The 13,861-nt window shown below is 45.8% G+C and overlaps 2 protein-coding genes across 4 annotated transcripts in view; one reads left to right on the forward strand and one right to left on the reverse strand.

Moving 5' to 3' along the window:
• Positions 1-5,860, forward strand: part of PFDN1 (prefoldin subunit 1) — a 29,287-nt gene extending 23,427 nt beyond the window's left edge. The window contains exon 4 of the mRNA XM_081917945.1: positions 5,600-5,860. Coding sequence (XP_081774071.1) covers positions 5,600-5,683 — 84 coding nt within the window. The 3' untranslated portion in view covers positions 5,684-5,860. The remainder of the gene's footprint in view (positions 1-5,599) is intronic.
• A 5,667-nt stretch (positions 5,861-11,527) lies between these two features.
• CYSTM1 (cysteine rich transmembrane module containing 1) overlaps positions 11,528-13,861 on the reverse strand; it is a 33,045-nt gene continuing 30,711 nt past the window's right edge. For all 3 annotated transcript variants that reach the window (XM_081917949.1, XM_081917950.1, XM_081917951.1), the window contains exon 3: positions 11,528-12,183. In XM_081917949.1, coding sequence (XP_081774075.1) covers positions 12,077-12,183 — 107 coding nt within the window. In that variant the 3' untranslated portion in view covers positions 11,528-12,076. The remainder of the gene's footprint in view (positions 12,184-13,861) is intronic.

Raw genomic sequence — 13,861 nt, forward strand, 5'->3', positions numbered from 1 at the left:
CCAGCCTGCAGATGGTCCGGGAATCAGCATGTTTTTACATGAGTAGAATGTGTGTTTTTATATTAAAATGCATCTCTGGGTTATTTGTGGGGCATAGGAATTCGTTCTTCTTTTTTCAAAATATAGTCCGGCCCCCCACAAGGTATGAAGGACAGTGGACTGGCCCCCTGCTGAAAATGTTTGCTGACCCCTGGTGTCGGCAGTCATTCCCAGACAACGGTCTAGCTGCCGCATTCTGGATTACTTGTAATTTCTGAGTCACCTTCAAAGATAGCCCCACATGGAACTCATTGCAGTAGTCCGAGGGGGGGAGGGGCAGATAACCAGTAGTAGTGACACGTGTAGTAGTAGTAGTAATAGTAGTAGTAGTAGTAATAATAATAATAATAATAATAATAATAATAATAATAATTTATTTATACCCTACCCATCTGGCTGGGTTTCCCCAGCCACTCTGGCTACCAACAGAATTGATGATGATGATGATGATGATAATAATAATAATAATAATAATAAAAGCAATAAAACCCCAGACATTAAAAACTTCCCTAAACAGGGCTGCCTTCAGATGTCTTCTAAAAGTCAGATAGTTGTTTATTTCCTTGACATCTGGTGGGAGGGCATTCCACAGGGCGGGCGCCACTACCGAAAAGGCCTTCTGCCTGGTTCCCTGTAACCCACTTCTCGCAGGGAGGGAACCACCAGAAGACCCTCAGAGCTGGACCTCAGTGCACTGCTGATCTTTATCTGGCACCCAACTGGGGTTGACAATCTGATTTCTTTCTGTTTATATTCCACTGTCCATGACAAGAGGGTGTTCAAAGCTGTGCTAGACTTCTGGGTCAGGTTACATGTTGTACTCACTTGCCAGACACACACAGCACCCGCCTGTGTTGCAGGTAGAGAAATACAGTCCACCTTGTAAGGATTCTGGCACCTCAGCAGTCTTTGGCAATTCACTGCACTGCAAAAGATATGTAAGCATGCTTTGTGGGTTTCTATGTCCACCTTTAACAGGGTATTACTAGTTGCCTGTGATTTTCAGTCATTGAGGTTGGGCCTTCCGGTGAACTGTATGTACCTGTTAACAGCAGGTGGACTCGTCTTGTCCTCTTTGCTCCTGGTGGTAGTGTACAATTTGTTTTCCATTTTTATTTGGTTTGTGCTCTGTTGCATCCAGTGTTTTTATTTGAATGGATTTTCAATGCTCCAGTGAAATTACTAGACAAATGAGTAACTTGATAGTATCTGTCTATCTTAAGTTGCTTATTTATATGCCTTGTAACACAGACAACTTGGCCAGAGTCTGGAATATGAGGAAATCTAGTTGGATTCATCTCTGATTTACTTTGAACTGATGGTGCTCAAATTTTGGAGATCTTGCCCAGTCCTGGATGCAGCTTTTCTTTAGAGAGGTACTTGAAACAAGCTGGGCATGTTGGATTGAGTAACTTTGGAAGGAGAGGAATGGGCATGTGGACTATTGCTATAGATGGGTGACAGAAGATAGGTATGATTCTTTGGCCTTAAATAGAGGAGTTCTGTGAATGGTATATATATTAAATCTGGATGTGTAACAGCATATTCTGTTTGCCCTTAGATGAGTTTACAGGGTCACTTCCTTCCTTTGAGTTCAGTTAGATTAGTTTAAGAGACAAAGCCTTCAAGACTTTTCACTTGGAGTGTGATTATATCATTGCTTGCTTGCTTGTTCTCTGCATTGAAAATCTTTGGATATAAAAGCAGATTGTAAATTTTCTAAATACATAAGATAAACTTCACGGATCATAGGATAGTTAAAAATATTTGACTTCATTGACCTCAGATGGTTACATCTTTCCATTCAGCTGAGAACTATGTGGGCAATTTTAAGCATTCCAGTGATGGCGGCAGCTCAAGAAACTCAGTAGAACCATAGTAACTTCACATTGCTCCTGTCTGACACCTCCCTGTGGGGCAGGAGCTTCCCCCCTCCCCCGCCCCTTGGGGCTGGAGAGAGGAGTACTCTCCAGAGAAGCGAGAGTGCCCTGCTGTGTCTCGAGATATGATTATCACTTTCCCTAAGAGTGTTCACACACAGTGTCAAAAGAATGTAAAAAATGAGAAGTGTTAACTTTAGAGATTCATAAACTCCAGGCCAGACATTTTTTTGAGACTGTGTCACAAGACGCTTGACATCAGGGGTTTTAATTCAAGGCAATTGTATCATACCCAAGGATTCCAAGCCTTCGTGAATGAAGGCATCTGATTAGGAGCATCTAACAGGCTGACACTTCAGAATGTGATGCCAGTGCTTGAGAAGAGCATCTTCAGAAAAGGAAGCTGACCTTGCCTTTTAGCTCTGTAGATGCAGGGATGCTGATCTATCTGTCCCCTTTGGTCCAGACATAGCAGCATTCTGCTGCTGCTGCTTGGAGCCTGGGACTGAAACTGGCTAGTCTGTTCAGATTGCCAGCTCTGTAAGGATAGCAGACTTCACAAACCAGCCTTCTCCAATATGTTGCCCTTCAGAGGTTTCAGTTTTCATCAGCCTTTGTTAGCATGGTCTGCCGAAAACTGGGAAGTTAGTTTTAGGGAATAAATGGAACACATTTCTTACAGTGTCTTAACATCTAATCCTCAGAGATATTGCGGCAAAAGCTTCAATCAGACGGATTGGCCATGAGCCAATGTAACACTTAACTGCCAAGATTGTAATAATTTGATTCATATTTGCAATAGCCCTATGAACAACTCAATGCTGCATCCTATACCTGAGCCAGAATCAGGAGTTCAGTTAGCCACCCACCTACCTATTCCAACATATAGTAAGTAGTTGTATAATCTCTCTTCTATGCAAGGCAGACGCTGATCATGAAATTGTATGCTTAGTTTTCATAAGTCAGTCATTGTGGAGTCTGATTCACGGGTTCCTGTGTGGTTGTGGAATTCCTGCAGGGTGACTGTTGCCTTGATCTCTTTTCTGGATACCTGTTTGAATGGCAGCTATTTACAGATTTTGCTAGAAAAATTGCTTTGAAGATATGCTGGAAGCCAAAATCCAGGTGGGTGGGTGGATAGCAGCAGGTTGCTCCATTAAGGGCCTGCACAAGTTGTGAGCCCATCGGGGGCTCTTGGCTGGGACATCTTCAGTTTGGTCAAAAGTTGTGCAGGGCTGACTCAGCCATAGACCATTAAGGTCTTGGCAGAGAATGTGGGAGAGTCAGCAGTGGCCGAACCAGGCAAGCGGCTTTTTCTTCCGCCAGTGTGCTGGAGGTTGAGAAATCCATTCTGGATGGTAAGATGGTGGTTACACTGGAAATTCTGCTACCTTTTTGCAATTGATTTGATTTCTCAGAGGACAAAGAGCAGCCAGACATTCCCACTGTGTTGATTCATTAGAGAGAAATATTTGTCAGACTTGGAATGATTAGCTCCCCATGCACAGCTGCCAGGTGAACTTGCTTTCTCAAGCAGGCTCTCTGTGTGGCATTAATATAGATCACTGTCCTTCTGATAAGTATGTTGAGCCAGAATGTTGTACACTTACTTCTCAAAAATCAATTTTTTCTTTGTTCTCATGGATGATGATTGTCATTTGAAAAGCTTTGTTCATGAGAGTTAAGTAGTTTCCTACTTTCCCACTTCCTACACTTCTGGTGCCTTCTGCATTATTATTGTTATTGTTGTTATTATTGTTGTTGTTATTATTAATTATTATTTTGAATACCGCCCTGAACCTGCATGGTACAGGTTTGGAAACTTTTTATTCTTGCTGCCATGTGGTCAGGTGGAAACAAATAGTATAAAGCTAGAAAGTGTTTCCTTCTTTGCGGCGATGGCCCATTTTTGTGCTGGGATCCGACATTGGAGCTGGTAATCATACCAGACTCTCGAAGGAAGCTGGCAGCTGGGGCACCTAACTGGCCCAAGCCTTCAGAGCCACTAGAGAGATAACTGACATAGGTTGAATCCCACCTGGGGAATCTGGATGGGAACGATGATGCGGCCATTCCAGCATTCCTTGGCATATATGAGCCCTTTTCTGGGCGGTGTGCCCTTTTCTGGGGAAATTGCTTCACTTTTTGTTGGAAAGTTATTAACAATGACTGTGGGGACAAGTGTACTAGTTCCACCCATGAAAAGGGAATCGTTCTACATGTGCACTGCTTTCTCTCATCCATGTATGAGTCTAACCTCCACCCACCCACCCCATTCCCACTAGGCCTTCTATCTTACTGGGAGGTCAACATACCTTTCTGGTCTTTGGGCTTTTTGAGCGAAACGTCAGGCAAACAAGAGAATAGAGCTGGCAAAGCACCATGGTGGCACCTCATCTTTGAAATGCCCTCCCTAGAAAGGCTTGCTTGGCATCAACTCATTTATCTTTCCAGCACCAGGTGAAGACTTTTTAATGTGCGTGTGCCTTTTGCTTATTTTGATATTGCGTCCTCTTACTGGTTTGAGTTTTGTGGCTTGCGATGGGGGTGAGCGGTGGTCCTACCTGCCTTAGCCAGCACCCCCGTTGCACTCCTGCTGGCAGGGCAGAAATGAGGGTGGAAGAGAGTTCTGGGGGTTCCTCTGGTTTTCTCCCAGGTTTGTTTGTTTTTTAAATAAAAGAACACTTCATTTGGAAAGCAATAAGAAGGAATTAAAGGGGCTTGAGCTCTGTTCCTTCCTTGTCACCCCTCTTTCCCGCCCCAAATACTCCTGCTGTATGACACAGTCTGCATCAGAGCACCCACAGTGGTGAGTCAGCGCTGGCTGTGCTAGCACAGAAGTTTGCAGTGATGCGTATAGATCTGTGCAAACAATCTACCTTGTCCCCAGTTCCCAGAGCAGAAATATTTGGTGGATGTTTCAACCAGGCCCTTTAAAAACTCATTTGTAATACCTCTTTAAGGATGTTTTAGTCAGGATTTCCTGACAAAGGTATTGAAAATAATTCAGCTTAGAAACATGGTCATTTACTAAGTGTTCAGCCTGTGTCTTCAATTAAATAAAACATTGGATTGAAAATTATATTGCTCTTCTGTCTTGAATAAAACTCATATTGAAAACTAGGTATCAGAGGTTTGTCTGCCTAGAGGGATGGCTGACATACTTTTACAAGCAACAGTCCTCTGTTTTGGGTTGTGCTGGCATTTGCCTCTTTCCTGGCTTAAAAACAAGGTGTTCCTCATCTGCCATTAGTTAGGTGCCCATGAGTACCTGCAAAGAGGAGGAGGGAGCCTAAAGCTAGGCTTGCACCCTGCTGCCTGGAGCAAGGGGGGCATGAGGGCAGAGCAGTGCAGCCCTCGTTTCCTTTGTCAGGAAGAAGAAGTGGTGAAACCCCATCTCTAGGCAGAGCAATAGCCCTTGTGTCTAGTAACCATTATCCGTCTTGTCTAAGGAGAATACCTTTATCCTCCACAATTTTGTCTAACCCTCTTTTAAAGACATCTAAATTCCTCTAACCTTTTCAGTATGGTTCTTTTTAGGGGTGCTGTTCAGTCAGTGCTAGCCTCAGTTTGATAGTTGGCCCACTGATGTTGATGGACATGAGTAGCTAAGGTTCAGGTCTACTCTGAGTGGAACTTGATGGAATACAACTCTTTGCTGTTGCTTTTGTGCCTTTCAGCAGAGAAAGTCGTACCTGGAGCGGAGTGTGAAGGAAGCTGAAGATAACATCCGGGAAATGCTGATGGCTAGAAGAGCACACTGAGGGTTTCAGCCCCACCACTGCCTGCCCCTTACCTTTGGACTGAACAGTTGGAAGCCAAGCATGTTTGAAACCTTGCAATATAGAACTACCTGTTGAAGACACAAGGAGCTTGAGTTACGTCATGTCAAACCCTCCCTGTATTTTGGTGTACCAGTAAATCCTTTCTGTGTTATATAATGTGGTTGCCCGACCTGTCCTGTGTTCTCTGTTAACATGGACATTTTTCAGACGCCTCTTCTGTTGTCCCGCATCTGCATTATTCTACTTTCAACTTCCCACAATTTTTTCTGTTGAAAACCGAGCTGTAGTTCAAGAATAGGGCCTGGTCAGCCTTGGTCTGTTCTGCACCATCAGCAATAAGCATGAAGTCTTTGCGGAAAGGAACTGATGTTTTGTTTGTGCTCCTGAATGCCATGCTTATGGCAGTCAATCTGGGATTAACCTAATTCCAGTTCCCCCCCGGGGGGGGGGGGAGGGATTGTGGGGAGATAGAAGCAGAACTCCCGTTCAGAGTGCTGGGATTCTTTCTTTCTGCTTGCCTCCCCCTGTAGAAAAAGGTTTGCAGGGCAGTTAATGTCTAGGGACCAGGAACACTATGAAAAGTAGTACATAAGAACTGGGGGAACTGGATGTGCACTGGCTGGATTTTGGCTTTCAACAGTAACGTGTTTTGGTGTGGCAAAGCTTGAAGTGGGGATAGATTCCACAGCAAGGCAGATTAGGATGGTGGGAGTGGTTCATAGTTGGCATGGCGCAGTCGGAGTGCCCTTTCAGTGGGCAAACAAGCAGCTTGTTGCTGTGAAAGACGCCCATAAACCATTGCCAAAAATATACCCGGACTCTGTAACATTTGCAGCGCTTAAAGGGTAAGAGGAGGATGTCATGCTGCTGCCACCTTGTGGCTGATATCTGTACCATGAAGCCTGCTTCCCCCATTTTATCTTCACAACAACTTGGGTAGATTAGGCTGAGAGACAGTGACCCAGAGAAATGCTGCCTCCTAGCTGTCCTAACCTGAAACAGCTCCTGTTTTATCCATGTTGACAGTGCCCCATCAAAATGCCCCTGCTCCAAACTTGAATTAACACAGAAGAGACCAGTTGAGGACAGTATTTCTCCATCTGTAAATGGCAGGGACACTGAGCCCCTCACTTCTGGGGAGATAGGAAGATTGTGCTCGTTTCACTTTAAGTAGACCTGTTGAATTTAACTGGCCCAACTTAGTCACACTAATTAATTTCAGTGGGTCTGCTCTGAGTAATAGGTATAGCAGTTACAATCTTATCTGGCCCTGGCAAAAATCTTACCTAAGGTACTGCACCATCATATTTTTTACACACACTCACACTCTCATTGCTTATCAAGCTGTATTCAGAGTTTAAATTGGATTATGCTAAATCTAGTCTGTTCTGGGAAGAAACCAAGTTATAGTCAGAACTTGAAAAATACTCCAAGCTCAAGGTGAACCCAATGCTTCTCTACAGCTCTCCAGAAGGTATCAATAGCAGTATTAAGCCCTGAGTAGAATCGATTTTAAACAAAAGGTTGGGCTGAGGGGGAAAGGGGAGGGGTCTGTTGGCACACCCTTGTGTGTTGGGAAGAGCTACTGTAATCTGGATCCCTTTCGGTCTCCCTGCTGGGGTTCAGGTTCTTGAGTCCAGCTGCCTTTTGCTTACTTCTCTGCAGGAACTAGAATTTCTCTAGTTACAGGCTGCTGCTAACAGATCACCAAACAGAAAAATTGTCTGTGTAGAGACATCTGATGCTGCCATCTTCTGGTATAAATCCAGTTTTAATCCAGTTAATGGATTCTGGCTGTACTTACCAAGTCTAGGCAAGGTAAACACTGACAATCCTATTCAGACAACCCTCTAGCCTGTACCAGCTGGTCCCTTCCAAATATGGTTGGACTACAACTCCCATCATCCCTGACCACTGCTTCTGCTAGCTAGGGATGAGGAGAGTTTTAGTTCAAGAACATCTTTGGACCCCGAAGAGGGTGGCATGGGCGTGTTGTGGGCATAATGACATACTGCACTGACAGAATGACCCGGAACCAAACCCCCGTGCAAAATGAGGATTGCCTTTATGTATAATACTTGACATAGCAGAATAGGAAAATAATTTAAATTATTCATCTGCAATATCTGAATTATCTGTCATTAAATTCTTCTGCAATATCTGAATTCTAAAGAGTCCACTACAGTGCCATCTGTGCCCTCCCTTGAGGCTTGTAGCCAGCAGGTGATAACAGAAGCTCCTGGCCTTCAACACTCTGGGTAGAGAAGCTTGTTGGAGATACCGGTGGAACAGGACTGGCTCCATCCATTTGCTGCACACAGGGGAACACCTGGAAGTGCATTACTGAGCATCAGGCCTTGGTGATGAGGTATTAGTGTACACAGAAGGCATGAACCAGATGATGTCAACCTTCTTGGTGCTCCAAACAGGTTCTGGGAACACTTGTGTAAATTTTTTTTTTAAAAAAAACCTATCCTTGTTCCTCTTTCTGCGATCAAATGCAGCACAATGCTTCTGAGGAATTTTCATTTCAAAAGAGGCTAGTAAAAGCTGAAGTGTTGTGCTCCTGTTCATGATTGGGCCGGAGTGGGAGAACGAACGGAGAGCCTGCTGAATGGTGCCATGGGAGTTTTTCCTTGCTTCTGATACCAGTTGATGTTGGATTGCCATCTCAGAGATTGCTAGCTCCCTCTGGTGGCAGCTATCTGTTAGCAGCACTTTTGTTGCATCTCTGTTGGCTAGTTAGTACCGTATTTTTCGCTCTATAGGATGCACTTTTCCCCCTTCAAAAATTAAGGGGAAATGTGTGTTAGTCCTATGGAGCGAGTGCAGGCTCCTTGGCTTCAGCGATAGCAACGCAAAGGGAGCGCTCCCTCCGCACTCCGGCCGCTTCGCGTTGCTTTCGCTGAAACCTGGAGAGTGAGAGGGATCAGTGCGCACCGACCCCTCTCACTCTCCAGGCTTCAGGGATAGCTGCCTGAAGCCTTCAGAGCGCAGTGCAAGTTTCCGCTGTGCTCCGGAGGCTTCGGGTTCCTTTTGCTGAAGCCAGGAGAGCAAGACTCTCCTGGCTTCAGCAAGGAGGGAGAGCTGTGCAACGTCCCTTCAGCGAAGCGGGAGGAGAAATGGAAGGGGCTCAGTTTCCCCTGCCGCTTTGCTGAAGGGGCGCTGAGCAGAGGGGGGGAGAATTTCCCCCCTTGTTCTCCCCCTCTAAAACAAGGTGCGTCCTATGGTCTGGTGCGTCCTATAGAGCGAAATTACGGTACTTAAAACTCTCCTTAGCTCCTCATTCTCTAGCTGTTCTCTTCTGAAATATTGACAGAGACTGCAAAACTGCTCAGATATTTTCAGTTTGCTTCCTGGAAGGGTAAACAAAATACATTTGTGCTTCTGAAAACCAAGCTTGTATTAAAATTTAATATAATTTAAATGTAACTTTTTTTAAAAAAAACCTGTCTAGAACCAAGAGGGAGCTGTAGATTGGCACCATGTGTTTTCTCTCTGTGTGAGAAAGACAGGGGGGTGTATTTACTGCACAAGTGTTCACACCAATTTAGATTTTATTTCTTCCACCTTTGGTAAGTTTGAGGGACTCTGTGCAGCCTTGTTTTCTTTTGGAAAACAATATATTGAAGGTTTCCTTTGCAGTGGCCTATTTGACACAAGGCATAGGTGGAGCAGGTAAGCAGGCACACACACACACCTGGGCGAGGACTAAAGTAATGTCTGTCCAATAGCCACGGACCTTACTGTAACTTCATTGCCCAACTGTCCTCTAGCTGCTCTTCTCAGCAGAAAGTCCGACAGATTTATGGTGCTTTAAATATTCATTTTCCACTGTTCCATGCTAATATTATGATCCACAAAGCAGCTTAACATGAGTATAAGCATGAAGCAGATAAAACTGGCTGCGATACGATTCCAAGAATTTACAATAGTGAGTAGTCTGTTTCTAATTCCTGCTCCTTCCCTAAAAAGATTAGGCCACGCTACAGCCACTTTTCCTAACATCATCTGTAGCAGTTGAAAGATTCCTGGGAATCATCTGAGAGCATATTGAGCAATATGACAAAGCCATCACAATCTACTTCATTTTTTTTCTTACTAGGCTAAATTAATTTAGATGCTTCATTACCTGCCAAATGAGGTTTTGAAAAATGCCCACTCTCAAGTATCCGTGTATTTCAAAGGCATAGTCTTTCAGTGCCAAATTGCTGAGCAACCCCCACCCCTGATAATTTCAAATGCATATTACAGTGGTGCCTCGCAAGACGAAATTAATTCGTTCCGCAAGTCTTTTCGTCTTGCGAGTTTTTCGTCTTGCGAAGCACGGTTTCCCATAGGAATGCATTAAAAATCAATTAATGCGTTCCTATGGAAACTGCCTTCAGACCAGGTCCGGGGACAGTCTGTCCCCCAACCTCTTCTGAAGGCTGGCGGGGGGCGAAAGTCTTTGCTTCCCCCCCCCCGCCTGCCTTCCCGGGACAGTGGAGACTTTTCCGCTGTCCCAGGGCGATCTTAAAATGCTGGCGGGCGGCAGCGAAAGCTTCGCTGCCGTCCCCCAGCATTTTAAAAGCCCCCGGGACAGCGGATACTTTTCCGCTGTCCCGGGGCGATCTTAAAGCCTTCGCTGCCGCCCGCCAGCATTTTAAAAACCCCGGGACAGCAGAGGACTTCTCCGCTGTCCGGGGCGATCTTAAAATGCTGGCAGGCGGCAGCGCTGCCGCCCGCCAGCATTTTAAAATCGCCCCGGGACAGCGGAGGAATTTTCCGCTGTCCCGGGGCGATTTAAAAGCCCCCGGGAAGGCAGGCAGGGGGGAGCAAAGACTTTTGCCCCCCGCCAGCCTTCAGAAGAGGTCCTGGACCTCTTCTGAAGGCTGGCGGGGGGAAAAGTCTTTGCTCCCCCCCCGCCTGCCTTCAAAAGCCGTCCGGGATAGCAGGAAGCGCTTCCCTGCTATCCCGGACCGCTTTTAAAATGCTGGCGGTTGGGAGCAAAGCCTTTCGCCCCCGCCGGCCTTCCTGGACCTCTTCTGAAGTCCGGAGGGGGGGGGAAGGCTTTGCTCCCCACCGCCAGCATTTAAAAGAGGTCCCCGGAGATTTCCCTATGGGCTTTCGTCTTGCGAAGCAAGCTCATAGGGAAAATCGTCTAGCGAAGCGTCGCAAAAACCGAAAAACCCTTTCGTCTTGCGGGTTTTTCGTCTTGCGAGGCATTCGTCTTGCAGGGCACCACTGTACATGCAGGCATAATATATTCTGGCGGCACACTTTAGCTCAACCTTGTCCTTAAGTCCTTGCTTGATAGCCGTAAGTGACAAGGAACTGCATGCTGGTGAGGACATTGGGCTGTCCTCCCAGTGCTTGGCTCAGAAGGTAAGCCAGTTGCCCTGGGAAGGACACCCTTTCCTCCTCTAGCCCACAGCAGGCTTCAGAACATTTCCTGTGGGCTAGTAATTTTTGTGGGCTTAGAAAAATGAATCTGCAAGATCTGCAGCTTGACAGCAAAAACATTTAAGGTCCATTGGACTTGAGAATGTATTTGGCAAGGAAGTTTAAACTGGGAGAAAGGAAGGGAATCTTCCTTGAGCCTTTGGTAGATTCAGCACAAGCTTTTCAAATATTTTCCCAGCAAGCTTAAGGTAGGAAAAGGGTGCTAAGTTCTTCACAGTATGTAGCCCTGCTATCAGTTAAATACATCTGAAGCAGCTTAAGCAGAGGCTAGGCCCAAAAGAGCTTTTGGGGAACAAACAGGCAGCTATTGGGCATTTCTATCTTTGGATGCCCTCTAAACACACACAGAATAACAAAAACTGACCGATACTCTTCATATTACTGGACCCAAATCTTTATTGAGCCCAATTTGTTAAACCAGAAGTGGAAGCAAGTAAGAAAAACAAACAATGATTGGCTTAAATTATTGCATATTATTCCATTTCTAAGAATGGTAAAAATTATAAATACATAATTTGTAGTAAAAGCCTTTTTGCCAAAAAAACATTTAGCACATTCTTTAAAGAACCACAAAGTTGTAGAAACAATGCTATAAAGACGTGGGGGGGAAGGGAGGTTTTCCTCCACTAGAACTAAAAAGTGCATAACCAACATCACGGTGCTATCTCTAAGGCAGGCAGGTGTTACTGTCGCCTGTGCAAAGCAGATTTTTCATTACAGTACTAAAAAAGCAGTTGAGAAGATCAGAGGGAGAGGAGGGGGGAGAAGGAGAAGGAGAAGGAGAAGGAGAAGGAGAAGGAGAAGGAGAAGGAGAAGGAGAAGAAGAAGAAGAAGAAGAAGAAGAAGAAGAAGAAGAAGAAGAAGAAGAAGAAGAAGAATGCATAGCACTCCAAGTCAGAGGTACTGAGTCTTGGCTTCTCAGGGCACTCAGGTCAGCATGTCCCAAAGGCAGCAGCAGCACAGCGCAGTCCAACACGCTGTCAGGCAGGTACTTTCGGCAGAGTTATCCCTTCGCTGCTCTTCCACAACATACACTGGGAAGAAGAGAAAAAAACACGTCAAGAGGAGCTGGAACCAGTTGTGATGCATCACCCACCATCACCCACCATCACCCACAACACAAGAAGAGGCCTGTGGCCAACTTAGACTTTATTTACACAACTGTTCTCCCATGGCTAATGATGCTCAGAGGGTCGTGGGGCACAGTTTTGCCCAACATGAATTTGACATGCTGCTTGCAGGTAACATGTGGAGAGAGATATATACACACACAGAGAAGCCTGGAAGGTTCTTGAATGTTCATCTTGCACATTTAAAAAAAATTAAGTATCTGACTCCTTTACTAATGTAGAAGGGTAAAAGTACCCCTGACCGTTAGGTCCAGTCTCAGACAACTCTGGGGTTGAGTACTCATCTCACTCTATAGGCTGTTTGTCCACAGACAGCTTCCGGGTCATGTGGCCAGCATGACTAAGCCACTTCTGGCAAACCAGAGCAGCGCAAGGAAACGCTGTTTACCTTCCCGCTGGAGCGGTACCTATTGATCTACTTGCACTTTGAAGTGCTTTTGAACTGCTAGGTGGGCAGGAGCTGGGACCAAATAATGGGAGCTCACCCCATCGCAGGGATTCAAACCGCCAACCTTCGGATCGGCAAGCCCAAGGCTCTGTGGTTTAGACCACAGCGCCACCCGCATCCCTAGAAAGGTGGTACTCTACCCAATTAAATAGCAGAAATTAACCCTTCTCTTGCGTTCTAGAATTCTAAGCAATGAAAGCAAAAGGTGCTGGGATAACTGATAGGCACCTGGGTATTCATAAAAACAGTTCTACTAAAACTAATACAAATAATAAACCATTTAACACAAAACTACCTGGACTTAGATTTTTTACTCTGTGTTGATCACCCTTTTGCGCTAAGGATCATTTCCCAAAAAACATTTCTGCCTTTGTCCTTGTAGGGCCTTCTTGAATTTGGCAAATGCCTGGAGGAAGGCGATCTCGATCACCGCAGGCTGAAACTAACCAAACAGGTTTGTCTTGAAATCTATCTGGACCTTGCTTTGTGTCGCTAGCCTGAATGGATGAGGAGAGTCTAGCAAATGCCGTTTGTGTTTGTCTGCACACAGAGAACACACTGTTTTGCTAGGCTCCAGTATCAGCCGACCCGACAATGGCTCCATTCTCGACACCCCCATTGCTTCTTGCCCACACGGCCACTGACACCTCAGTGTTACTGTAGGACATTCCTCTTAGTCCTCCTTGGGTGTGTGAAAGAATATCCACCCCCCTTCTCTCTCCCCATCTGTGAGTGGAAGCTATTTCACAACATCTTTAAACTTGGGACCAGTTATCTGAAGGATTTAATGTAGTGTATGCCCTCCTTCAGGTCCCCTGGGCAGAGAGGGTCTTTCCAAAGACAGCTCCTAGATTACAGAAAGAGCTTCCCAGGGAGGCTCATCCAGCAGCTATGTTTAATATCCTTTGGGTGCCAGGGGAAGAGCAAAGTACTTTTTACCCGCCTAGGCCAGGGGTCAGCAAACTAAAGCCTGGGGGCCGGATGCGCCCCCTGGCTTGTAAATCCAGCCCATGGACCCTGCTGCCCGCTCGGTCAGTCCCCGAGCGCTGGTGACGAATAGCCACACTGACTTCTGCAATACTGGCACGGCTTCTGGGAAGGCGTTGACGCTGCCGCGGCTTCGGATTGCTCCTG

Source organism: Podarcis melisellensis (assembly GCF_964234715.1).
Source record: "Podarcis melisellensis genome assembly, chromosome: 7".
NCBI classification, from domain to species: domain Eukaryota; kingdom Metazoa; phylum Chordata; class Lepidosauria; order Squamata; family Lacertidae; genus Podarcis; species Podarcis melisellensis.